This window comes from Amborella trichopoda, chromosome 2, assembly GCF_054954075.1.
Source record: "Amborella trichopoda isolate Santa Cruz 75 chromosome 2, AtrichopodaSantaCruz75HAP2 v2.0, whole genome shotgun sequence".
Taxonomy (NCBI): Eukaryota; Viridiplantae; Streptophyta; class Magnoliopsida; order Amborellales; family Amborellaceae; genus Amborella; species Amborella trichopoda.
In genome coordinates, this window is record NC_142337.1 from 15,596,951 (window position 1) to 15,622,868 (window position 25,918).

Consider the following 25,918-nt stretch of genomic DNA (forward strand, 5'->3'; position numbering starts at 1 on the left):
ACAAAAACTTTCTTCAGAGTTCAAATCTTTTTTATTTCAGATTTTGGATCTTGTCTCTTCTTTTGTTCATGTGTATAGAGAGGCTAATGTCCTAGTTGATTCCCTGGCCAAAAGAAGTTCTACCCTATGTGAAGCCGTTATTTTGGATTATGTAATCTCGTTTTAGATTAATCTTTGAACTTAAAAAAAAATAAAAAAAATAAAAAATAAAAATAAATAAATAAATAAATAAATGGTTACAGTGTGATAACTCCTCCACTGTAAAGTTCAGCGTGATAACTCCTCCACTGTAAAGTTCAAATTAAACATGATTGGTGTGATATCTCCTCCACTCCTTGGTCGAGAGAGAGAGAGGGACATGGCTGCCTCTCAGAGCCCATCATCTCTCCTTTGCCCTACCACTTTTGATGGCGTCCTCGCTTCCTCTAAAACCCTAGTACGTTTTCCATTCATGAAAAACCCTAGAACTAGGGCCCTCTTTCTCTCCCCTCTCTCTGCATCTTCAAATGATTCTTCAGCTAGGCTGGAAGATGGTGCAGAGGTTCCAGACGTTGTAAAGCTCGCTCTTGAGAGAGCCAAGGCCTACAAAAAGTCCAAAGGAGGAAACCGTAATCCTAAATCCATCCCCAACTCGGTACTCAACGAGAAGCTTGATTCGAAACCAGTTGATTCCCTGGCCAAAAAAATTGAAAATGCGAGCTTAGAAGGTGATGCGCAAGTCCCAGATGCTGTTAAAATGGCGTTACAGAGAGCTGTTGAGTACCGGAAGGGAAAAAGGGAGAGAGGAAAAGGAGTTGAAGGCCCATCGAGTGTTTCAAAATCTGAGGCGGCAATGCCAGGTACTCAACACTTAAGGATTTTGTTTTTGTCCTCTGAATCCATGGATTTTTAGTTCATGTTCAGAACTTGAAGTGAGTTATGCACCATAATTTTAGGGTCTCAGGGACAAAGTTCCCTAGGTGGATTGAAGGAGAGAGATGAAGTAGAAGAGAAATCAGCTCTCAAGGATGATGCTGAATTCATGAGTGTTAAGAGGGGAATCCCCGAACAGGAAGGAACAATTTCTCGCATTGATTTTATGGGGCTCGATTTTTCAGATAAGAAGAACTACAGGGGCTTACCTCCCGGTTTGGTCCCAGTATCCGAACCATTTCCTGAAGGTGAGATCCCTGACGTGGAGATCATAGTTGGTGACACGTCAAAATTTGGAATGAAAACTGAAACAGTCGAGGAAGACAATAGTTCAGATTTGTACAAGCCAAAGGTTTCAACATGGGGAGTGTTTCCAAGGCCAAGTGACATATCAAAAACTGTGAGAAAGATATGATTTTGTGGTGATTTTTTCTATACATAGTTTACATTTTCTTGAAAATTATAACCTAGCTTAGATTTGGTATTTATAAAAGGATGGGAACCTGGGTTTAATGGTTGCTTGTTTTGGGTAAATGGTTTAATGGTTGCTTTGTTTGTTTGAAAATGTATGATATCATTTTTCTTACTCTGATTGATTGATTGATTGCTTTAGGTAAGTCCAATTTAACTAACAGAAAAATTACCGGAAGATTAGAAATTGAGATGAATAGGATACTCTTGAGAGTAAGAAACCTCAAAGAGGAGGAATTTGGAGAACACGTTCTTCTCTTTGAAATAAATGTCACCGCTTTCTTCCTTGATCACTGATTCAGCTAGTTCGATAAAATCCACTAGAAGTTGCGTGATGGGATGATTCTGAATTTCTAGCTAATAAAGCATTTAGTAATTTATCGCAAAATTTTATGATAATCTCCTCTTTGACTGGGAAAGATGGTTGGGTTTGGCAAATTCCCATCTTGGGTGCTTCTGTTCAGTTGCATGTAATCAAGAACCTCGAAAAGGACTAAATTAGGGAGAATCTGTTCCCATTGTGAACGGAAAAGAGTAGGCCTGCGCTTTTACAACCAAAGAAACTTTAATGTGTGATGGACTAAAAAAGAGCATTTTATAATTGATACTATGTGTGCTACCATGCACTGTACACTATAGTGTCATTTTCTTTCAGTGGTTTTCTTCATTTTTGGCTACAGTTCTGGTTGAGTTTATTATGCATCCCAAAACAAACAAATATTTTTTTTTGGGATTTAAAGGAAAAAAAAGAAAAATAGAACACATGAAGGAGTGTTGATGGTTCATACTTTTTAATAGTATTTGTGTGCAATACATCTACTTCTAATATGCACTAACGTCCTTTGCCAGGGTCATGAATCTTCCCTAAATAAATCTTAGGATATACTTCTACGATGCATTGATGTCCTTTCATGGGTTCATGAATCTTCCTAAATAAATCTTAAGCATCAAGCAACATTTACATCCCTATGTCTTAGGAACTCCTTGTTTGTTCCCGACCTACCTTGAAGGAGAAAACTTAGTAAGTGTTCATACTTCCGTACTTGTAACATAGTACATTTGTTGTCTTAACTTGTATTGACAATCTAGAAATGATGTTGGGAACACGTTATTGTCACTGCTTGTATCTCTCTTTAGGATGGATAACATTTTCCCCAACCAATTTTCCTCCTGTCGTTTCTATTGGCAATCTGTGCCTATGGCAATAAAGAAGAAGCAGCCCCTTCCACATATAAATGTAAAATGTTGGACATTGATGACTGCTGTCTCATCACCAAGGAGCAAGAAGCCGGATAGCAAATGTCCTTTTTGCCGTAATCAGTTAATTATTCTCCCAGTTCTAGCCTTTAGAGTACTTGGACATTTTGACAAATTAATGTGTCTTATTCAGTTGCATTGTTTTTCCTTTTTATTGCTTCAAACATCTAATAAGGTATTTAGCCAACTTACTGCTATATGCTTTATGGGCACCTTGTCAATGCCTGTGTCACACATTATTCTCATATTCTCAAGCAGAGTTAGAAGTCTCCAATTAAGACATGATTTGTTCAGAAAATCTGTGATTTTTTGAAATCCATTAAGAACTCTGAGTTTATCTAAAGATCCCCAAATAATTGTGTTTTTTTAATGGAACCAATAGAAATCCGTATTTTATCTTTTCTCAAAAGAACTTCTAAAAAGACTTTTTCCAATAACTTTATTGAAACTTCCAATCTCTTCATTGATTTTATATCTTTGAATTTTTGTTTTCAGAAAAGAATGTTGGAAGTGAGATTAAATTAAGAATCTTGATTGAGCAAAAAGTCCATAAAAAATTTTCACCAACAAATTCTCTTAAAAATTTACATATATAAAAACACGAGGAATGTATTCCTAGAAAAAAGAATCTCTTAAGACAACTATCTACTCAAAATAATAGGTAGAGTTATAGGAAGATTAACCCAATGAAATCTTTTTCTCTAAAGTCTAAACCAAGAGTATCATTACAAAGAGCAAGAGAGAGATTCAGTCATGACCAAAGATTTGGGCTGCTGGAAATTCGATATAAGGCTCGGATATTTGGGTCTGTTACATATGTTGTTCAGTACAAGTAAGCATTTTGTCGCGTTCTTTTTGTATACAGTTGGTTTAATTAAGTTCACCTTACTGAATTTTTGGACAATTTGGATGGACCACTGTTTCACATTTTGGGCTCTCTTGTTTTTGTTAGCTGCAATCCTATATTGAGAGTCTCTGTTTTTTCTTTTTAGTGCTTATAACGGCAATCCTATTACAGTTCTTGTTATTTGTTAATGTAAGTATTGTGTTTAGCATGGTTGGTGTTATTGCATCGTACCCTCACAATTAATCTATCATATGATTTGTGAATCGACAGCAGAGCAAACATTGCTGTTGTATTTAATGGAAATTTAAACAAAAAATTTGTCAAATATTACCATAAATGATTTCAGGTAAGGTCATAAAGTTATTATTCAATGACTCTAATGAATCCCTACAAATAACTGCAACTCATAATTTTATCTTATGTCATCTTTGCATATCTAATTTTTCACTCTGTTTGTTTAAGCCAAATCTGAAATATTCATGATTCTTTAACTTACCTTTGTTGATCCATATTTTTGACCTGATTTTTTATTTCTGACTTTTCGGAATAAAATCGATTTATTACTGAAATTTTGATTTACTGATAGATTATTACTTCTTGACTTGCTAACTATGTTCTCAAGGTTACTGAGATATTTACATTATTTGTTAGCCTGTATATTTTGTCTCTCTAGTTTAGTCCCTATGTTAAGCTATATATCCATGTTGTCTCTCCTGTTGTAGTTTGGTGGAGGCAGAGTAATCCGCCCTGGAGAGGTGCTTGAAACAAAAGAAGACAAGGCTGAGAAGCAAGCTCGAACTAGACAATTACTTGCTGCCTACAAGAATAAGATGGGTTTGAATGTCGATCCGAAGACAAAAGCTGAATGTGAAAAGGTACTTTGAGGGATTGCATGTTTGTTAGTCCTTCCGTACGAGTGAGCAGATGCACTGTGCCTGTGTGTGTGCTCCCGTGTATGCACGTGCACACGCATGCGTGTGTGCATGTGTGTGTGATCGTACTTATGTGCTTGATGGTGTAGTATCATCAATTTCTTGATCAAGTGTTTGTGATAGCTCATAACTCACAATGGATGTTATATATGGTATATATACAAATCATATATCCACCATTCAACAAATAGTTTCTTTTAACTTCATTATATATTTTCATGCATGAGATCTCTGTGGAATTCATGGTTACTTTATTTTAATTTTAGGTTTCTCTTTTTGCCTACTGTTGATGGTGATTTTCTGCTTCTCCAAATTGTTCTCATTCACCTTTATTTCTAGTGTCTTATTCAGAAAGGTTTTTGTCTAGCAATGGTCTAACTATATGCAAAAGAAAATCTGCATTCTGTGGCCATTGAGGGTTCCTTGTATTGGATTTAGTTTTAGAAATTTAGATTGGTATGTGACCATTTCCGTTGTGTATAGGGGTTCAGCTACAATCTTCCACCCTTCACACTAAAGGCACTCTTGATTATACGGGTCTCATGCTAGGATTCATCCATCTATTGAATACCCTGCCATGTATTCCTTTGATTGAGAGTGCGTTGATGATATTAAGCTGCTCCCTTTCTTCCATGGCAGGCTTTAAAGGATGGTGATTGCTTGATGGAACTTGGAAAACTTAAAGATGCACTATCATACTATGAGAAAGTAATGAAGAATCTAGTGTTTCAGGTGATCGTTTCATTTTGACACATGACATCAGCTTACCTTGATTAAAATAAGATTTTTTTTTTTTTTTTTTTAATTTCCCATAATTCTCCTATTTTCTGTTTCCAATAATTATGCCATCGAGTCTATGAATACAAATGCAATGTCAACCATCACTACCTTTAAATGTTTGCAAGTGTCTGCGATTAAATAGAGCATTTAACCAAACGTATTTCGTTTGGGGGTTTGTTGGATTTTGGATTCACCAACATGAACATGCACATGGGTTAATGTTAGAATATGTGTATGAATGCGCATGAATTTTTTTTTTTTTTGAGGATCTCCCACCCTTGCCCCCACATTCTTTGCCTGTGCTTCTGTCGGTGGGCCTTTTGCGTCTCCCCCTGCTGCCCCCGTTTCTGCCGGATCAACGGAAACTAGGTCAGCTATTGGATTGAAAGGAACAAGTGAGGATGCTAGAAGGTATACTAGGCGAGGTGTTGGCTCTAGGTCATCAATAGGTTCTGGTCCTGTCTTTGCCGCTCCTTCGACCTGCGTAGTATTCCATGGGCTTTCGAACTGCAATTATAGGATTTGGCTAAAGTGTAGGTGGTTTAGATTCAACTTCCAATGCTATTGTTCGCTAAGCAACCACCGTGGTTAACTTTATAAGTTTCTATATATAAAGTAAAGTATTACATCAGAGAACAAAAGACAGTGTCGGACAAGTTTTTTTTTGAAGAAGGTTAACTTTATATTGATAGAATAAAATGTTACAGCAAAAACCAGAAGTCAGCATCCCGCAAATTGGGTGCTCAGTAAACAAAAGTAATTTCAGAGAGAAGAAAGAGGGAGAAGAGGTAGAGGAGAAGTGAGACATAGAGAAGGGAATATATAGGGTGGCTTCATAATAGAGCCTGAAACAAATATAAGTATGAAATACAAAATCTTCAAAGTGCTGGACAGTCTTCTTAGTGAGCTTCGAGTCTTCCATCCTTACTGGCCTAGTTGCAAGAGACGAGTAGAGGCCATTGGTGAGCAGGGTCAGGAGAAGAGAGAAGAGATGTAGAATCGAGATGGTGAAAGATAGATATGAGAGAGAGTTAGAGGTAAAGGGAGAGCAGCAGAGAGAGAAAAAGAAGGTGAGACAAAAGAAGGGTTTAAAATCCTTTTTTTTTTAATGAAATAGGATGAAAAGGGGGACAAGGAATGAGAAAAGGGGAAAGAGAGTATAAAATAGGAGTGAGGCTTCATTATGGAGCTTGATCCATAGAGAAACGAAAATATGCATGCTGAATTTGGAGCTGTATTTTGAGTGAGCTTCAGTTCTCCCGTCCTTACTGGCCTTGAATGAAGAGGTAGAAGAGAGAGATGGGAGTTGGGGTAGGTTTAGAGTGGTTTGAAGAGAACGAGGATTGACTAAAGTGAGTTGGGCTCAGGCAAGAATAGAGAGGCATTGTGCCAGAGGGATGAGAAAGAGTTAGAAGAAAAGGGGGAGACGAAACAGAGGGTTTAGGGAGAGTGGCAGAGTTAAGAGAAAGAGACGGAGTTAGAGATAAAGGGGTGCAGCGAAGAGAATAGGTAAGAGACTATATCCTACAACGTAAACTTTCTAGGATATTCCCCCCCTTTTTCTTCTTTTTCCTTTGTATTTTCTTTTTTCTTTTTTTTTTCTTCTTTTTTTTTTTTCCATTTTTTCGTAAGAGGAGGGAAAGATAATAGATTAGAGAGAAGGGGTCTCAGAATAGGGGGTGCACCTGTGGCATTATGTGCTCCTTCCTTGGCTAATCTATTTGCCTCACTGTTGGCCTCACAAAGAATGTGCTTAAAAGTGACTTGAGGAGTGGAGCTGCATAAGGTGATTTGCTAAAGAATGTGGAAGATTCTCCAAGGCGGTTGTTGTTGGTGGCCTGCCTAATGGATTGAGTTGCTAGAGTCCTTTCTACAATTAGACCTTGGTATTGCGTCCAAAATTGAGGTACGAGCTTGAGGCCTTCCAAGAGGGCCTTTGCTTCAGTGAAAGTGGAATTCGAGATTCCATTGAAATATGTGAAAGATAAGGACATACTTGACGAATTTAGTGGGGTACCTCTTATTCCAAAAGGTCTCGGGTTACCAAGAGGAGAGCCATCAATATTTAGCTTGAGAAACCTAGTTCGTGGGGGAGACCACACTGCTCTAAGTCGAGAGGGTGGGATTGAGAGGTTTAGAAGTGATTTCTAAAGAGAGATCAAGGTTGTTATAGAGTCAAAAATCGGGTTTTGACATTTCGATATTCGTTTGAAGGTTCTAGAGTTCCTTTGTATCGAAACGCTTTAGAGGAGAGCAGCAATAGATAACTGCCAGAGCTTCCTAGTGTTTCAAAAAGCACTAGGTGGCTGTGGGGGTCCAGACTGCCCAGTGCCTAGACAGGCGCCCAGAACCTTGGCACCCCAGTAGAAAAAAAATGTTAGAATTTTGATATTCTAACCATAAATGAGGAGAATTTTGTTATTCTAACCACAAATATTAGAATTTTGATATTCTATCCATAATCCGTATTTGATATTTCCATGAATGAGAAGAATTTTGATAGTCCATAATCCATATTTTCATACAATGCTAAAGCCATACAAGCATATACTGATACACACAAAAGTTAGATAGTAGAAACTATAAACTAAAAATAAGAAAAAGAAAATATATAGAAATTCAAAAAATATACAGTCTGACATAATAGTCAGCACTCAGTAGTGAATACCGAGAGTCGAGCATCTTCAACTCTTAATTCTTCAGTCATCACTATCATCATCATCATCAGAAGGAGTAGGGTAAGCCTCATCATATGCATCAAATTTGAGGCCATCATCATCAGAGTCATCTCCTCCCTCTTCAACATAACGCTTGTCCTCCTCTGTTTCTTCTGAATCTGCCTCGTTCTTCTCTTCTTCTACCTCACTCTTACTCTGTGCAGATGGGGCCCTAGGAGTCTTGGCTGCTCTACCCTTTTCTATCTTTTTGTGCTTCCCTTAACTCAAATATTGTATAATCTCCTCCCTGGTAACCTCAAGAACATTTTTATACGGGACAAGATGCCCCTTAATGCCGGCAAGGTGTTTTTTGAACCGATAAATACCCCCATTAGTATTTGTTCCACAATAATTATAATTAATACGATTTTTGTCATTCGGGTTCAAGTTATGACCATACTTCCAACCCGGATCGCCACTTCTAGAAGAACATGGAGAAGATATTTTCATAGAACAAGACTCATTTTCATCCTTTTTTGGTTCTATTAAATTCAGAAATTGTCAAATAGCTTCAGGAACTTTTTACAAGAAGCAACATTACTTTTAATATCGGCAAGGTATTTCTTGAATCGGTTAATACCCCCATTGGTATCTTTTTCACAAAAATTATACCTATACAATTTTTATCGTTTGTTTTCGGGTTATGACCATACTTCCAACCCGGATCATTTCTTCTAGCAGATCCAAAAATGGACCTATTCAAATGACAAGGATTTTGTTCCTATTTCTGTTTTACAGAACTTATATATTGGTTACTCTCCCCTCTGATAGCCTTAGGAACATTTTTACAAGGGGCAACATTCCCCTTAATATCGACAAGATGTTTCTTAACTCGGTTTATGCCCCCTTTTTATATCTTTTCCATAATAATTGCATCTTATGCAATTTTTGTCGTTCGGATTTGGGTTATAACCATATTTTCGACCCAGATCTCCACCATGACTACATCCTGAAGAAGACATCTCAAAATAAAACAAGCAATCTAAACAATAAAAGTTTTGCACTTACTTTGATTGCTTGAACTCTAAACTTCCACTTTTGAGATGTTTCCTGGTGCTAAAATATTCAAAAACCTCTAATAGGATTAAAAAAACTCCAAAACTAAATCTAATAATGATGGGTGATGTTTGGATCTATTTCCCGTAACTTTGAGAAACACTTTGATCCAATGAAAATCACAAAATCTAGTTTTTTTGAGCTTTATCTCTCTCTAAAATAGGTTCTTGTGGGTTTAGGTTTCAAATGAACCTAAAACCAACCTTTAAAAGCTTTTTATTTTTTCGAAAAAACCCTTAAAAAAGTTCATTTCTGCCCCTGGGGGGGGCGCAGGCCCTAGGCAGCCGCCCAGGCCTTTTGGACCACCTAGGCGTTGGGCGGTCTGCTTTTTGAATCATTGGAGCTTCCTCCCATGTTTAGAAAAGGGTGGAGAAAGGAAAGCTGAGAAAAAGTTATCTAGAGAGGGGGGTTCACCCATTGCAATTCGAAGAGCTTAAGGATTGAAGACCACAGGAGGGAGGATACCTCACAGCGAATGAAAAGATGGGGAATGGTTTCTTCTTGGTGGAGGCAAAAGATGCAACAGTTATGTAAGGAAAGCCCCCTCTGCTGTAACTGGTCCAAGGTTAGATTTCTACCTTGAAGAAGCACCCAGATGATGGCTTGAATTTTATAAGGAATTGAGAAAAACCAAATTTTATTTAGAAGAGGGGCAGAGGCAAGATTAGGGAGCATAGAGGAGTATAAAGAGGAAACAATGAATGAGCTGGAGGGGTTTGGATACCAAATTATAGAGTCTTGATGGAGAAGTGAGCTAAAGAGAGGGGTAAGGATATGAAGGAGGGACCGTAAAGGTTGGTATTCTTAATATGTTAGATTTCTCCTAAAAATGGGTGTTCAAATCAAAGAAGATCCCCTAAACTCTCTGTACTCCGCAATCACCGCCTCTTAGTTAAGAGCCAGGAGAAAGAGAGAGGGGAAGACTTGCTTGAGAGGGGACTCACGTAACCAAAGATCGAGCCAAAATCTAATTCTTTGGCCATTGTCCAATCTATGCCTAACACAGTTGAGGAAGGCAGATTTGTTGGATGATATGCATTTCCAGGCTCTAGACGATTTGGGGGGAGATTCAGGACACCAATCGTCATTTCCATGTCCATTTTTGGCTTGGATGATGTGTTTCCAAAGGAGAGGGAGGGGGGAGGTAGAACACCACCACCATTTGCTTAGCAATGCAAGATTCATAGTTCCTAGCCTTTTAATACCTAACCCCCCAAAACGTTTGGGAGTGCAAACTTTATCCCAGGATATGAAATGAAATTTGTGGGTATCAGAGGACCCATACCACATCAGAGGACCCATACCACAAGAAATAATGCATTAACATTTCTAGAAGATTGAGAACAGAGATTGGAATTAGGAAGAGAGACAAAGAAAATGGGGATATTGGCTAGGGTGGCTTTAATAATAGTGATACATCCCCTTATGGAGAGGATCCACCTTTCTAACAGGCAAATTTCCACTTGAATTTCTCAATAAGGTTATCCCAGAGGTGTTTCCGGGGTTTGCCTAAGCAAAGAGGCAAACCAATGTAAGAGGATGGGAGAGTCTCAGTCTCACATCCCAAGTGTTGAGAAAGAGTGTCTAGATCAGAAAAGTCAACCAAGACACCCAACATCTTAGTCTTGGACATTTTGACTTTCATCTCAAATAAGAGTTCGAAAGTCCTAAGAAAGAGCCAGAGACTGCCAATTTGATTACGAAAAGCTTCGTAGAAGATTAGGGTGTCATCTACATAGAGGAGATGGGAGATGACAGGGCCTTGGGAGGAGGTCCTAATACCCCCCTATCATATTGTCTTGATAAGGATCTGCAGAAAAGCTCTCCAATGAGGGTGAAGAGAAAGGGTGAGAGGGGGTCGCCCTGCCTAAGACCCCTTGATGCAGGGAAGAAACCGACCGGAGTGCCGTTGAGAAGGATGGAGAAAGAATGGTTGGATATACAGGCTTGGATCCATTTCTAGAGTTGGAGCCGAATCCCATACTGGTTTGAACAAGGTCAAGGAGGTCCCAATCAACGAGGTTATAAGCCTTCTCCCAATCCAATTTAAAGATGAGGCCCTTCTGATCTAATAGGGATTTGGAATGGATCGTTCATGAGCCATGAGGGCCTCATCAAGGATTTGTCTGTTTGCGATGAAGGTTGACTGGGTAGGGGAAACTATAGAACTGAGGATTTCCTGAAGATGAGAGGCTAAGTCCTTAGCAAGGATTTTATAGGAAAAGTTTAAAAGACTTGTGGATCTGAAATCTCTCAGTTTGTGGGCTCCTTCAATTTTGGGGATCATAGCTTAAAAAGGTGCATTTGATGGCTGAATTGAGACGACCTCTATGGAAAAATTCTACAAATAAAGCTAGGAAGTCTAGGTCGATGATGTCTCAAAATTGCTGGATGATGGCAATGGGGAATCCATCAGGTTCGGGGCGATGATGTCCTAGAATTGCTAGAAGATGGCAATGGGGGAATCCATTTGGCTCAGGGGCCTTGTCTTTAGGAAGAGCACAGCCTTATGAATTCCATCTAATGTAAAAGGACTTTCCAGCCAAGCTCATTGACCAGGAGAAGGGACTGAAAAGAGAGGCTCCCCAAAGAGGGAGAGGGTTCTGGGGTTTTGAGAAAAGATTTTTGAAGTATCTTAAGAAGATACAATTGATATGGTTAGGTTGGTAGCAAGAGTGATTGCCAATAGAAACATGGGTGATTGCATTACTCCTATGCCTAGAGCTAGCCGTCTTATGGAAAAAGGCGGTGTTTCTTTCTCCAATGGAAAGCCATTTGATTATGAACCTCTGGTACAAGTAAGTTTCCTCTTTCTTTAAATTTTGGAAGAGATTGACTTTAGCAAAGGTCCTAACCTCGGATTCTTGGGTAGTGACAGGGCGAGATTCCTCCTAGGAGTCTATGGCGAGAATTGTTGTAGAAGGAGCATTAACTGCTCCCTAAAGTTGGTAGGGAGGGAGCGGCTACATTGCTTAATGGAAGCGTTTAGGATCTGAAATTTTTTAGACTCTGAATCCTGCCCATCCTAAAATTGAGGAGGACCAAGAGGATTTAAAGAGATGGAGGAAAGAAGGTTCTTCCCGTCATAAAAGCTCGAATCTGAAGGACCGTCATAAAAGCTCGAATCTGAAGGGCTTAGCCAGGCTTTGAATCAGGTTGGTGTTCAGGATAATGAATTTATGGTCAGAAGTTTCTTTAGGGAGAGCACAGGAGCAGGTCCCCAGAAAGATGGCCTCCCAAGACTAGGAAACTAAGAAACGATGAAGTTTGGTCATGATAGGGTTAGGGGATGTCGTTTGACCATGTAAAAGTTGCTCTTGAGAGAGGAATATCTATGAGGGGGATGCTGGTAATGAACTCTGAGAATGCAGACATGGAGGCTGTGAAACGAACTTCACTAGATTTTTCTTGGGAGTTTTTAACAATGTTGAAATCTCCTTCAAGGATCCAATGTAAATCACGAGGAGGAGCAATCGAAGAAAGCTCAAGCCAGAGATCCTGATGACGAATGTGACAATTGGGCCATAGATGAAACACAATTAAAAAAGGATAGACATAGAGAAATCTAAAATCTGGGAGGAAAGATCTTGGATGACTGTAGTGTTCCGAATAACTCATATGCCACCAGAGGCCCCTATAGAGTCTTTAGCTATCCAAGCACAGGGGTTCTGCCCCCAAGTTTCCCTAACCAAAGGAAGGCTAGGGCCATGCATCTTGGTTTCAAAAAGGAGGATGAGAGGGTTGTGGGAGGATACCAAAGAGTGACCGACATTACACTTTGCGTGGCTGTCGAGTTATGTTTCAACAAAGGACCTTCATTAGGGGAATTAAGGTGGCTGGAGGATTTGTAGTTGGATCTCCCTTTTTTTTGGACATAAAGAAAGGGCAAAGAGAAGGGAGGTGGGCTGGGTCGAGTTCTTGGGGGTGTTGTTGTTCACCCTCGGACGAAGGTTTGCATGTTCCCTATTACCTCTAAGGGTTTGGTTATGGGGGTCACCTGCAGTGTGCTCCAACGGCTTCCTTGAGACAATCCGTGAGCTCTGAGATGTTTCTGCCAAACATGATGCCATAGTATCAATCATCTCTGACAGGCTGAGTTCTCTCTCGATCCTGAGTAGTTCTCTTGAATCAACAAAAATGGAAGAGTGGACGTCTGAGTTGAAGTCATGAAAGGACTCAGGTGGGATTGCTCGGAGGGGGGGAGGGGGAGAGAGAGCAGGGGGGGGGGGGGGGGGGGGGGGTGGTTCATCTAGGTTTGGAGGAGGTTCTGGGGAAAAAAAGAAATTTAGGGGAGGGATGCAAGGGGGAAGACGACCTCTGGAGCTATGGGCAACATTGATAGCTAGATGCATTTATAGCAGAATTGGGACATGATTATCAAGGTTAGATTGAGTGATTCCAGTACCTGGGGGATTTGGAGTGGGACAACAAAAGAATTGGACAATATCAGAGTGGTAGGGGATGCTTCTAAAAAGACGAAAAGGGGAGGGGATGAAAGAGCACTTAGAGATGGTGAAGGGAATCCCGGGAATGAAATATAAGACGAGGGAGGGACAAGAGCTTGAGGGTGGAGGTGGCCAGTGAGATTGGGCGAGGGGATGTGGGTTCTCTGGGGTTGATAAGGGAGGGTTAAGGGTGAGGGGTTGCCAGCAGAGCCACCCAGGGTATAAGGGTCGTTGCTTTTATTGCCTTGGCATAAGTGTTGATAGGGGGCAAAAGGGGTGATTGCAAGGGATAGGGGATTGGTGAAGAGGTTGAGCCTAGCAGAAGAGAGGGGAGGCAGGAGAAGGGGAGAAGGAGAACGGGTTGGAGGGGAGGGATTGGAGTGGGTACATGGATAATGTGTTGAGAGGGGTGTGGGAGAAGAGGTCGGTTGAAGAGAAGGGGAATTGGGTGTTTAAGGGTTATCAATGTAGCAGGGGAATTGAAAGGCGCCATTGAGAGGTGGAGGGTCACAACTTGGGGAAGGAACCAGAGGGGGAGGCGAAGAGGTTTGGAGAGAGAAAGAAGAGGGGAGGGGCTCGAGGGATTAGCTGGGCCTGCCTCGAAAAAGAAAGAGGGATGAGGGGATTTAGCAGAGAGGCCACGTGTCATGGGGGAGATCAGAGGCTGGATTACTGCTGGTTATTAATGTCCCTCGAGTGCAGAGACTATGGCGGCTGAGAAGGAGAGGGAGGTACAACAACGTGGTGAAGATGGGGGCAGCAATTAGGCTAAGAAGGTTCTAGGCTGAGGCGAGAATTTATGAGGGGGATGGGTAGAGGATTATGTGGCGGCACACATGAGAATGTGTGCGCCTCGTGAACCGACGGGATGTTCTGTTCATTAATGGATGCTTTAATGAAGGGTGGAGATGGAGGGGATGGCACGTCACATGATGACGGCGACAGATCAAAAGGATTAAATGCAGGGAATTGCTGAGTACGAGGAAGGTTAGGTGTGGGTGACACGTTGGAGGGTCCCGAGTTCTGTGTCATGATGAGGCATGGAATGTTGAGGTGGATTACAGGGGAGAGGAGCAGAGCATATGGTAGACGGGAAGTTTGGTCATGAGAGCAATGAGGACCATCAGGATTGGAAGGCGCAAACTTAGGTGCAAACTTGAAAGTTTGCACCACAGTCCAACAATTGGAATCCTGGATTGAGACCCTTATGGGGTATGATAGGCTGTTACAGTGCACATGAAGAAGATCAGGAATGAGGTCCCGGTTCTCAGATGCAACCAAGATAATGAGATTTCCCACAGCAATTTCCTAAGGTTTTGAGAACTTGGTGCATTCATAGGTGAACTGGGATATCGTCTAAGAAAATCCCGAACTTACCTTTTCATTGAGCTTCATGTGATTCATCCCACCTCTTTAGGGATAAAAGTCCATCACGGAAGATGAGCTTGGACCCAAGTTTAACAGGAAGGGGTGAAATATGGTTCGGTAGAGAGATGATGTACAAACTGTTATGTAAAGGTTTGCAATTGACCTGGGGGGTGTTGAAAACTCTCTGGAGCCATTTGGCAAGGCCCTTAGTATCATTACGTTGGGGGGAGAAAGAGCCGATGAAGGAATTTCTCAGAGATAGAAGGCGATCTGAAATTTCAGAGGTTAGGGGGAGCCAGACCTGGGGGAGAGGGATAGAGTTTGGGGAAGAAGGGGAGGGGTTGGGCTGAGAAATGTGTTTAGAGAGGGCTGAAGGGGGGGGGGAAGATGCGAAACAACGCCTTGAGCGAAAGATTCCAAGGATTGTGGAGGTGGAGGAATGTTGAGGGTGGATGGAGAATGGGAGGCTGAGGTGTGGGGGGTAGAGGAGGATGACTCTGGGTATATGAACTCTCTGTATTGGCGATAGCTGCGATACAGGGGAGGGGAGTGGACACATGGGTGGTTAGGGAGGGGTAGGGGAGAAGGTGCAAGTGGCTACATTCCTGAGCCTTTTTTAGTTGTCCAGACCCTCGTTCATAGCATCCCACAAGTTTGGTGCTCAGTATACAAAATTTATAATTGATATGGGTTAGAAATACAGAGAATAGGGAGACAAAGGAGACGAGAGACAAGAAAGAAGTAGGGAATGACTCGAGAGAATCCGATCCTTATGCACAAAAATAAGTCCAAACCTTGAATAAGTTCTGTGTATGGTTCCGTCTCCAGGAAGAGCTGCGATCTTTTCATCTGAAGTAGCCTAGCTGCAAAAGGAAGAGAAGGGGGGGATAAAGCTAAGGGAGATGGGGAACTGGGTTAGATTTGGTAGGGTTGGGAGAGAGACAGAAGGGTGGTAGAGGCTAGAAGTAGGGGAGATAGTTGGAGGGTGATAGAAAAAAGGTGGAGAGGAAGAATGAGCATGAAGTTTTCATCTGTGGTGATATTAGTATGAATTTTTACCTTACCTTGACAATGTATGTCTTCTAAGTGCTGTATGCGACAATTTGATTTTTGTCTAATCTGACAAGTCCGTTATATGTAAATGCATCCGAAATGTTCTTAATGATTTCCGTACAGGGAAAGCCATATTCAATTCTCTATAGCTGTTCCCATGTCTTTCTGTCTTTTGTGGTATTTTGTTCATGAATTGTTTCTGATTCTGTTTGATTTTATAATATTTCATGCCTGAATTATTTTTCCAGTCTTGTATTTTGTAATATTTCATGCTTGAATTGTATTTCTGGTTCTGTTTCTTATGAGAGGCTTATGTTTCAGTTTTGCTTGGATGCCTGTGTACACATGTGAATGTTCATTGCATGGCCACAAGATTCTTTCTGATTATGCAAGGATGCAAATGATTTCACATTCTAAGGATTGGGAACCTAAATGGGCGATCTGCCATGGATCAGACTTTGGGCCCATAATTGCTCTTCTTGTATAAAACATTCTCATGCTATTTGTTACATTAGCAATTGCAAAAATGGCCGATACTTATCTTCTGAGATTGAGAAACTGGCATGAGAATGTTATCTATCGCTGACTTAACAAGAAGTTTATCTATTAAAGTTTGTATCTCACCATGTAGTGTTCCTTTTGATGATTTCCTCGTTAGACAATCTGTAGCTTGTTCCTCGGATACCAACAGGTTTTATTCTGTAGGTTTCATGACTTCTGTTTATCAGCTTTCTAATAGTCCATCTCGTGCTGCTTTTGTGGAATATTGTTTCTGCAGAGCGAACTCCATGGATTTGCCGCACTGCAGTGGTCGATATGTCAAGATTCATTAAGTAGGTACTGTTGCTATCTTTATCAAAATATAGTAGTTTTGTCCATGCTTCATTTTTGAGATTGAAAAGACATTACAGCAAATAAAGTGAAACTCTACTGTTTGCTGCCCTTTTATTGCATGTGGTTCACATGCCTATGTTTGTTTGGCTACACTTTAGTTTGTATGAAAGCAATAAAAGATTCACATACCTATGTGCATCTGGGATAATCTTTGTTTGGCATAGATATCTTAAGCAATTTCTATGTTGTCTGTGGATTTTTCATTGCTTTGCTTTGTATTGAAACCACTTTTCTTGACACTATTTGAAGGTAGGCTCTATTTTGATTGTTTAGAGCCTATGCTCTATACAAGCCACACCCATATAATATATATATTATTTTTTTTTTTTTGAGAAAGTTCACTATTACTGTATTACTTAATAATGGAGTATACAAACCGAGGTGACCTAGAGAATACATAGCCCCATAGGGTCCAGAAATGCTTTGCAATGGGAGAGTTATAGAGCAAAGAAGTGGGAAAAGGAAAAGGGTGGCCGCAAAAGTCTAAGGCCCCAACGAGGAGTTATAATAGGCCCCCTTCCTAGCCAATCAATCTGCATTAGAGTTGGCTTCTCTAAAAGTATGGTACCATGAGATGCTGAAGCCACGGGATAAGTGGGAAATCTCACTGAATATATTGTTTAGCTGCCACAGCCAAGAGGAGAGATGAGATTTTTCATGTGATAATGTTCTTAAAGTCTCCTTCCACCACCACGTCAGGACTCCAGGTGTAGTCAAACTTGTGAAGGCCGTCCAAGAGGGCGAGGGCCTTAGTAATAGAGGAGTCCACCATAACAATAGAGCAGAAGGATAACAACGTGCATCTGTCATTAGATCGAAAGAGACCACCAATTCTGGATGGTCAAGGGTTGCCAAGGGAGCAACCATCGAAGTTAATCTTAATGGATCCTGGTTCTGATGGCCTCCAAAACGAGGCCCATGAGATCCAAGGATAGGCTAGGCACAACAAATTCTGCCAGTTGCTATGGAAATGAGTAAAGGACAAGTTCCTTGAAGAGCCTGTGGTTAGTGGCCCAGAAGGCCACTAGATTCCTGACTTTCTCGGCCAGCACAGCGACTGTGGGATTCTCACCCCTGAAAATTTTGTGGTTCCTTTCTGTCCATAACACCTAGATAGTGGCTTAGATTGAGGCTTTCCAACATACTCTCCTTGCCTTGGGCTAAGGAGTGTGGAGAAAAGTCTGAAACAAATGGGGGATGGATCTAGGAATGTCCCAGTGCCACTCGAATAGGTGTAGTAGACAGGTCCATAAGGCTCTAGCGAAATTGAAATGGAGGAAAAGGTGGGATTGGACTCTTCAGCATCCATGCACATGGCGCATCTATTAGGGCATGGGAATTTTAGACCTCTTCTTTGAAGATGATCAACAGTCAACACTCTTTTGTGAAGCACAATCCAGCAAAACACCTGTATTCTACGTGGTAACAAGGGAAACCAGGTTTTGGAGGCGCTAGAATAAGGGTGGGGCTTGCAAGGTTGGGATTAAAGATGAAGTTCCAAAGGACACCGAGAATAATCCCAATGCTGCAGGAGCCCAAATGATCCTATCGTCTCCAGAGAGGGAGAAAAACAGGATGAAGAAGTTTAGCAATGCTCTAAAGTCATTGAGTTCATGATCATTGAAGGGTCTCCTGAAATTAGACGTTCAAGATCTTGACGACCTAAAACACCGAAATTTTCAACCACAGAGGACTGAGTATCTCGGGCTAAGAGAAAGAGGTTAGGAAACTGATCCCTAAGAGGGGTGTGGCAAATCCATGTATTAGTCCAAAACTTCACCCTATTCCCCCCCTCACGGTCGAAATCGAATGCGTTGGAGGCAGTGATTTAAAAAGTAAATCGCCCAGTGCCTGGGCAGCACCGCCTAGGCGGTCCAAAAGGCCTGGGTGAATTGCCCATTGCCCAAGTCTAGGAGGATATCCCTGGGCGCCTGCCTAGGTGCCCGGCCTAGGCGGCCGCCCAGGGGCGGAAATGCCCTCGTTGAGGGCATTATTTGGTCATTTTTTTAATACTAAAGGGACAAAATTTTGGGTTTTAGGTTCATTTGAAACTTAAAACCCATTAGAGCCTATTTTAGAGTGAGAAAAACCCCAAAAAACTAGTCTTTGGTGATTTCCATAGGATCGAAGGGTTTCTCAAAGTTATGAAAAATTGATCTAAGCGTCACCCATTGATATTAGATTTAGTTTTGGGTATTTTATAAATCTATTAGAGAGTGTTTTAGAAGATTTTGAGTCCTTAGAAACATCTTAGAGGTGAAAGTTTGAAGATCGAGCAATCAAAGTTAGTGATTTCTGTTTTTGATTTGGACTTGTGGTTATGGAGTATGGAGGAGTGTGTGCCATGTGGACTTGTGTACTATACATTTGATATGCCCTAAATCCATAATTCTTATGTGTTATACATTTATACTTATACTGATAGACTATAGAGACATTGTTCTTTCTACTGAGCCGCTCAGGCTCTGGGCGCCCGCCTAGGCCTAGGCGCTGGGCGACCTGGACCCCGCCGGCCGCCTAGCACTTTTTGAAACAATGGTTGGAGGAAAGTGGCATCGAAGGACAGACCTCCAAAAGCTAGAGATAAGCCCACTGGTTCTGCATTCAGGAGTCCGATGGTCATTGCTGTAGCAATATTTGTGCTTGATGATCTCCCTTCAAAGGTGGCATGGTTGGGTCACACCACTTGCCCAAAAGGGCATTATTGTGGGCTCTAAAGTTGCGAGCACCCAAGCCCTAAAGTTGCGAGCACCCAAGCCCCCCTGAGATTTAGGTAAACACAGTTTGGGCCATGATATGATATGAAACTTGTGTCCTTGTTTTCCAGACCAGAAAAACTCTCTCATCATTCACTGCAATCTCATGGCCACAGAGGCACGGATATGGAATAAAGAGATCTAAAACATGAGTGTTGGCTAGGGTGGCCTTAATTAGTGTGAGTCTTCCCACCTTGGATAGGAACCTGCCTTTCCAGCAGCAAATCTCTGATCGAATTTGTCGATTATGTGACTCCATTGCGAGAGTCGGGGAATGGCAAGGCAAAGGCGAAGTCCAAGGTAAGTTCTCAATAGAGCAGCCCATCTATCGGCGAGTAATTGGACTATAGATGGGTATGTGCAGACTCCCATTATTTTTCGATTTGGCTAGGTTGACATTAAAGCCAGTAGTCATTTCAAAACACTTAAGAAATAGCATAAGTGTATCAACATGTTGCACCGAGGAGTCGCAGAAGACGAGGGTGTCGTCCGTGTATTGCAAGTGGGAGATGTAAGGGCCTTGATTACTAGATTGGAATCCTCTCAAGAGGCCTGCTTGGTAGAGCCTCGAGATTGAGGTGTTGAAGACCTCAGCCATGATAGCGAACAAGAAATGCGGCAAAGGATCGCCTTGGCGGAGACCTCTACTAGTTGAGAAGAAGCTTTTAGGTGTCTCATTTATGGGCACTGAGAAGATAGGGTTAGAGATGCACCTTGTGATCCAATTTTTCCACTTTAGCCCAAAGGCCATCCTTTTAAGAGTTTCCTCAAGAACTGACCAATCTACGTGGTTGTAAGCTTTCTCCCAATCTAATTTTATGACAAGTCTTAGGGTCTTGGATGTGGTGTGAAAGTGGATGCACTCATGGGTGATTAGAGCCTCGTCCAGGATCTAGCGACCCTTGACAAAAGCTTCTTGGGTGGGGAAATGACTAAGCTTAAGACTGCCCTAAGGCTAGAGGCAAGGATTTTGGAGATAAGTTTATAGGACCGTAGATCTAGGATTCTAGGAGGCTCTTGGATTTTGAAGGACGCTTGCGATTCACTGTGGTCCAGTCCGTGCGGAGCCCTGTAGAACGCATGTGGTCCAGGCATAGATGCACCGTGGTCATCAACAAGGCAGGGTGATGGAGGAGATGCAGATGACCAAGACACCGAGACTCTGAAAAGAGGCTGTCAACTTCAAGCCAAAGGAGTTGGGGAATGAGGGCTTCAACCAAAAGCCAAACAGTGCCAAGAGGCAGAGAAGCGGCAGAATTCCAATGAGCCGAGATAAACTTTCTGCAAGCCTCTCCAATCTTCTGAAATGTGTTAATATTCCATGCCTGGAGAGGAATGTGGGACGCCAATAGCCAGACCTTCTGTGGTTTTGAAGCACCCATGTCATTCCAGCAAGAGAGAGAAAGGGCCACTCCATGGAAACAAGTGTTGTGGCTTCCTAGAGCTTTGAGCAAGGGTTCCTCTGAGGGGAAGGAGAATAGGAGATCCTCCGAGGACAGTTTCTGGCAGGAAAGTTCTGCGACGTCCTAAGTTTTTGCAGCCCACCTCTGAATCTCTTTAACATCATTTTGTTGGGGCTGGAAGGCAGCATGTCTACTGCCCATTGGGATAGAGAAAGGTGCAGAGAGAGGAGTAGGAGAAGAGGACTGAAGATTGGGGGCAACTGGGGAAGAGGAATGGGTCAGAGTACCAGACGCTAGATGCAGGGCCTTCTATGGTTGAAAATGGTGATGGGGGGCCTTTTTTGGTTGGAGGAGTTGACTGTAAGTTTTATAGATTGTGGGATAGGAAGAGGAGGAGTTCTTAGAAGGGAAGGAGTTGGAAGAGGGGAGGTGGTGAGGGGGAGGAGGGTGTTAAGGGTGGAGAGGAGGATTAGGCAGACGTGAAGGAGAGGTAAGAGCCACTTTTTTAAAATGTGTTCCAAATATAAAGCTCAAAGATCCCTCTTAACTCTGTTCTTTCCTTGTAATTGCATTTTTTTTTGTTTGTTTTTTGAAATAGTTTTTTTAATCTTTTGTTGTATTTGGCAATTTCATTAGTCCTTTGAGTGAATTATTTTTGTCATGGTATTAGTGTTTATTGGTATATAATCAGTGTTTTAAAAAATGGATCAGTGGGTGGATCGCTTACCCACCAATCCAGATCTAGACCAGCCAGACCAGTGATCCGGCCCAAAAGAATAAAAGAGAAAAATATAGTATGTACTATGTACTATTTATAGCTCTGATCATCGAGCAAGGATTCGGTGGTTATGGCGTGTTGCTGCTTTCCTAAGCAGTGGAGGTTTGATTTGTCCTACTTCTTAAGATTCTTTTTGGCTTTTGCTAACATTAAAATAAAAAAAAATGGTTAATAAAAAAAAAAATCTTGAGCATATAAAAAAAAAAAAATCTTGAGCTTATAAAAAAAAAAAAAAGGAAGCTTGAAGTACACAAATTTTTTAGAAGTGGAGTTCTATTAAACACTCAACCAAAGGTTAATAGCCTGTCAGCGCTAACCAACTAAGCCATTCAGCTTGGTTAATAAGATACTGCCTATTATTTGTTATATATTTAAGAACCTGCTGGTTCAGACAAGGAAACAGTGCGGTGCCTACTAATTCTTGATCAGGATCAGGTGATTCACGATTCGGATCACAATTTTTTTGGATGCTGGGTGTGATCATTTTTCAGTTGTAATCATTTGGCATGTTGGATCTAGTTAGCTTTATTTCATTTTATTGAGGATTCACCTCACTACTATTTAATTTTTTTGTGGTCCTCGAAATTGTTCATGTATGAATACCCAGAGAAATTATTTACATCAAGTTGCACCAAAGGCGCAGACTGAAGTTGACGTAAAGTCATGTTTGGGCAGGGGACAAAAGATAAAAGATCAAGGATCTAGTCCCACATGGAGGCCAGCTCTACTATTCCATAGATGTGCCACCGAATCTGCAACCCACTTGCCACCCTTGGTGCATGCTGTAAAATCCTGTACAATTACATGAAGCCCTCGTTTCCCCTGAATATTTTTGTTCCATGTGTGTTTCCTCTGTAAAGTGTCAGTTATTGTTATTTGTAATTGGGCGTTTGCCCCAAGGGTTATGAAGTTTTATATTTTGTGACCCGTAATGTGGGGCTCCTTTCGCGCTGGCTAAACCTGGGCATCAGCCAGCACAGGAGTTTCATTTGGAGTCTATTATGTGAAACCACAAACTCTGACCTCCATGATGGTTGTCTGTCAATATTTGCAGCCGAATTTGCGAATACCGCTACTATAGTATTACAGGAAGAAGAGGCCTACTACGTGTATGTATTTTGGCTTCTACATAAAATGTGGGCATGGAATCAGTGATTGATAGGCTTAACTTTCATTAGTTTGCTTGTGTACATCATTGTTTAGTAATAAAGTTTCCAATTATGATAAGATATTGAGGTTATTACTTGCATTATTTTAGTTACTGTTGCTTGTGTTGATTGCTTGCTTCCATCATTGTTTTATGGGTGTGGTTTCTATAAAGTTGCAGCCTTAAACAATCCAATTAAGGCGCACATCCAAAATTAAATTTATTATAACGTTTATTTTTGGCATAAAAAATTCTTAGAATTATCTGAAAATATAGTTTCGTATCTAATTATAAAATTTTAAACTCCAAAATGGTTAAAATTAAGTAGATCTACAAACATATGAAAATCTTGAAAATGGACGGTCTAGATAATGTGTTACAAGACGCAGTGCTTTTGAGACTCAAAATCTTTTCTTCTTCATATTCAATCATCTCGATGTCGAGATGATCAATTAGAAGGTTTTTCAACATTAAAACAACTTTTTCCGATGGATTTTTAAGGTGCATATGTAATTCTACATTTTAAGGTTGCAACCTTATATAAACTTTTTCCTTGTTTTATTAGTCTGATACAAGTTAAGAATGCAGTGTTTTCGCTTCAACATCAATTAAAATTGCATGGTAGAAAATGAGGAGTTGTCAATATGGATTTGAATTTTAGACCACCTTTTTTCTCGTATGTATCCCATGTTACAAAACTTGATCCATGAATGTTGCAGGTCGAAGGAGGCCCAAATAATGTATGAGAAGCTTCAGAACCACCCTAATGTGCAAGTGAGCAAGAAAGCAAGACAATTCATTTTTGGGTTCGAGGTAACAGGCATAACTCCTTTAGCATGTTCTAAGGGTTTCCTTTCTGCTGTTGCTTCTGAGCTCTGTTGAAAAAGTGGCTATACTGGTTTGCCTCTTTGGGTGATTACAGGCAATGGAAATGATGAAAATTAGTAGCTCCCCAATTTCTCCCAAGGCAACTGGTTACCAGAATTATTTTGAAGCATTTGTTGAAGATACGCCCACTTACTCAATTGCCGAAGAAGAAGATGGTGCATTGATACAGGCCATTATCCCCTACATTTGGCTTCTTTTTTCTCCAATAATCCTCCTTGCTGTAGCTATTGCTGCTAGAAAAGTTATCTAATTTACAGATCCATAACAAAAACCTGTGCGACATAAATGCCATCCCTATTATACGGTTACATCAAATGAATTAGTCCATGTCCTCTCTTGTAAGGTTTATCAATTCATTAATTTGTTCTTCCCCCGAGGGAACTTATCCGTGATTGATGAATCTGTGGCATAGGAGTCTGTCTTTTTTTATAGCATATTGAGTACAACTTGTAAAATATTCCAAATATCATGACTTTCTCATTTGAAGTTGATGAGATGGGTCATTTGGAGTCTGCATCATCAATGAGATGGGAGAAGCAGCACCTTGAATGCAACAATTCATTTGTAGCCATAACCATCGATGTTTCTGTCATGCTTGATGCTTAATCACCCAAAAGGCGAAAGAAAAATTAATTGGGCTCTCCATTCCTTCTAGGGTAAAGGGATCTTCCCCATTGAGCTACCAGAAAAAAGAAATATTTTTTTTCTATTTTCTCAAAGACAATTAATTTTGCCTTGAAGCACAAATATGGGTGAGCCATGTTACGTATTGTATTCTGGACAAAAATGTTTGCTCGTTCTCCTATAATAAATATACAAATGACCTGCGGGCCCTTGAAAAAGATGGATTATGAATGGAATGATATGCTTCACGATTTGGGGATTTTAAAATATATATATATAAATTAATTTTGCCTTGAAGCACGAATATGGGTGAGCCATGTTACGTATTGTATTCTGGACAAAAATGTTTGCTCGTTCTCCTATAATAAATATACAAATGACCTGCGGGCCCTTGGAAAAGATGGATTATGAATGGAATGATATGCTTCACGATTTGGGGATTTTAAAAAATATATATATATATAAATAAATGATTGTATAGGATCTTCATCTACTCATGTGTATAGGATCCCAAAGGATCACTATTAAATTTGGTACGGATCTATAACTCCTACACCTATATGATAATTTTTTAAAGATCCATGTTAACTTTAATAGTGATCTTTCGGGGTCTTACACATATGGGTGGGGGAAGGTCCTATAGGATCATTATTAATAGATATATATATAAAATCTTGGGTGAGCCCACTAGTTCACAGGAAAAAATGAGCCCAACGACCAAGATTGAATCTGGGCCGATCTGATGATCACAGATGTTCGGTAGTTTTTGAATTTTAACTTTTTTTTTTTACAAATCCAAATCACTGAAACTTTTAGGCCTATTTTTTTCTCATCAAGCTGCAATTAATAAAAACATAAAAAAAATAATTCGTGAAAAAATTTACCAAAATACCCTCGAAACCATTCGGGGGTATTTTTATCAATTTATTTGATGTAAAATATTTTTTTGATATTTTTTGACGATTCACCTATTTTTGATGTACACGTGCTATAAATTTCAAGTAATTTGGATTTGTAGAAAATAAAAAAAAATTCAAACACTATCGGACATCCGTGATAGTCAGATCGGCCTAGATTCAATCTGGGTTGTTGGACTCATTTTTTCCTGTGAGATAGTGGGCTTACCCTAGCATCTTATATATATATATATATATATATATATATATATATATATATATATATATATATTTCTATGAGACACTGGGCTCACAAGAAAAAATGGGCCCAACGGCCCAAATTGAATCTGGGCTGATCTGATAATCACGGATGTTTGGTAGTGTTTGAATTTGAATTTTTTTTTCCAAATCCAAATTACTTGAAATTTTAGCCGTGTGTTCTTATCATCAAGCCGTACTTAATAATAAAAAATAAAAATAATCCGTTAAAAAATTAACCAAAATACCTCCGAAACTTTAAGGGGGTATTTTGGATAAGTTTTTGATGTAAAATAATTTTTTGATATTTTTTGAAGATTCACCTATTTTTTATGAACATACATGTATTCAAACACTATCGGACATCCGTGATCGTTGGATCAGCCTAGATTCAATCTGGACCGTTGGGCTCATTTTTACTTGTGAGCCCATTGGC

The 25,918-nt window shown here is 40.5% G+C and overlaps 1 protein-coding gene across 1 annotated transcript; it reads left to right on the forward strand.

The window, feature by feature from the left end:
- The first annotated feature begins 307 nt into the window (after window positions 1–307).
- On the forward strand, window positions 308–24,275 carry LOC18439180 (cytochrome C oxidase subunit). Its single transcript, XM_011626925.3, has 9 exons — window positions 308–839; window positions 936–1,312; window positions 4,210–4,362; window positions 5,059–5,151; window positions 16,617–16,675; window positions 22,345–22,463; window positions 22,724–22,778; window positions 23,536–23,629; window positions 23,739–24,275. Exons 1-9 carry the CDS (start codon window positions 308–310, stop codon window positions 23,952–23,954), a joined length of 1,698 nt encoding a protein of 565 aa, XP_011625227.3. The 3' UTR covers window positions 23,955–24,275.
- Window positions 24,276–25,918: the final 1,643 nt, after the last annotated feature.

Coding starts and splice junctions, on each gene's coding strand:
- LOC18439180 (XM_011626925.3), top strand. CDS start 308: ATGATTGGTGTGATATCTCCTCCACTCCTTGGTCGAGAGAGAGAGAGG. Junction 16,676..22,344: donor TGTCAAGATTCATTAAGTAG/GTACTGTTGCTA, acceptor ATGTTTGGGCAG/GGGACAAAAGATAAAAGATC. Junction 22,779..23,535: donor GAAGAAGAGGCCTACTACGT/GTATGTATTTTG, acceptor TGAATGTTGCAG/GTCGAAGGAGGCCCAAATAA.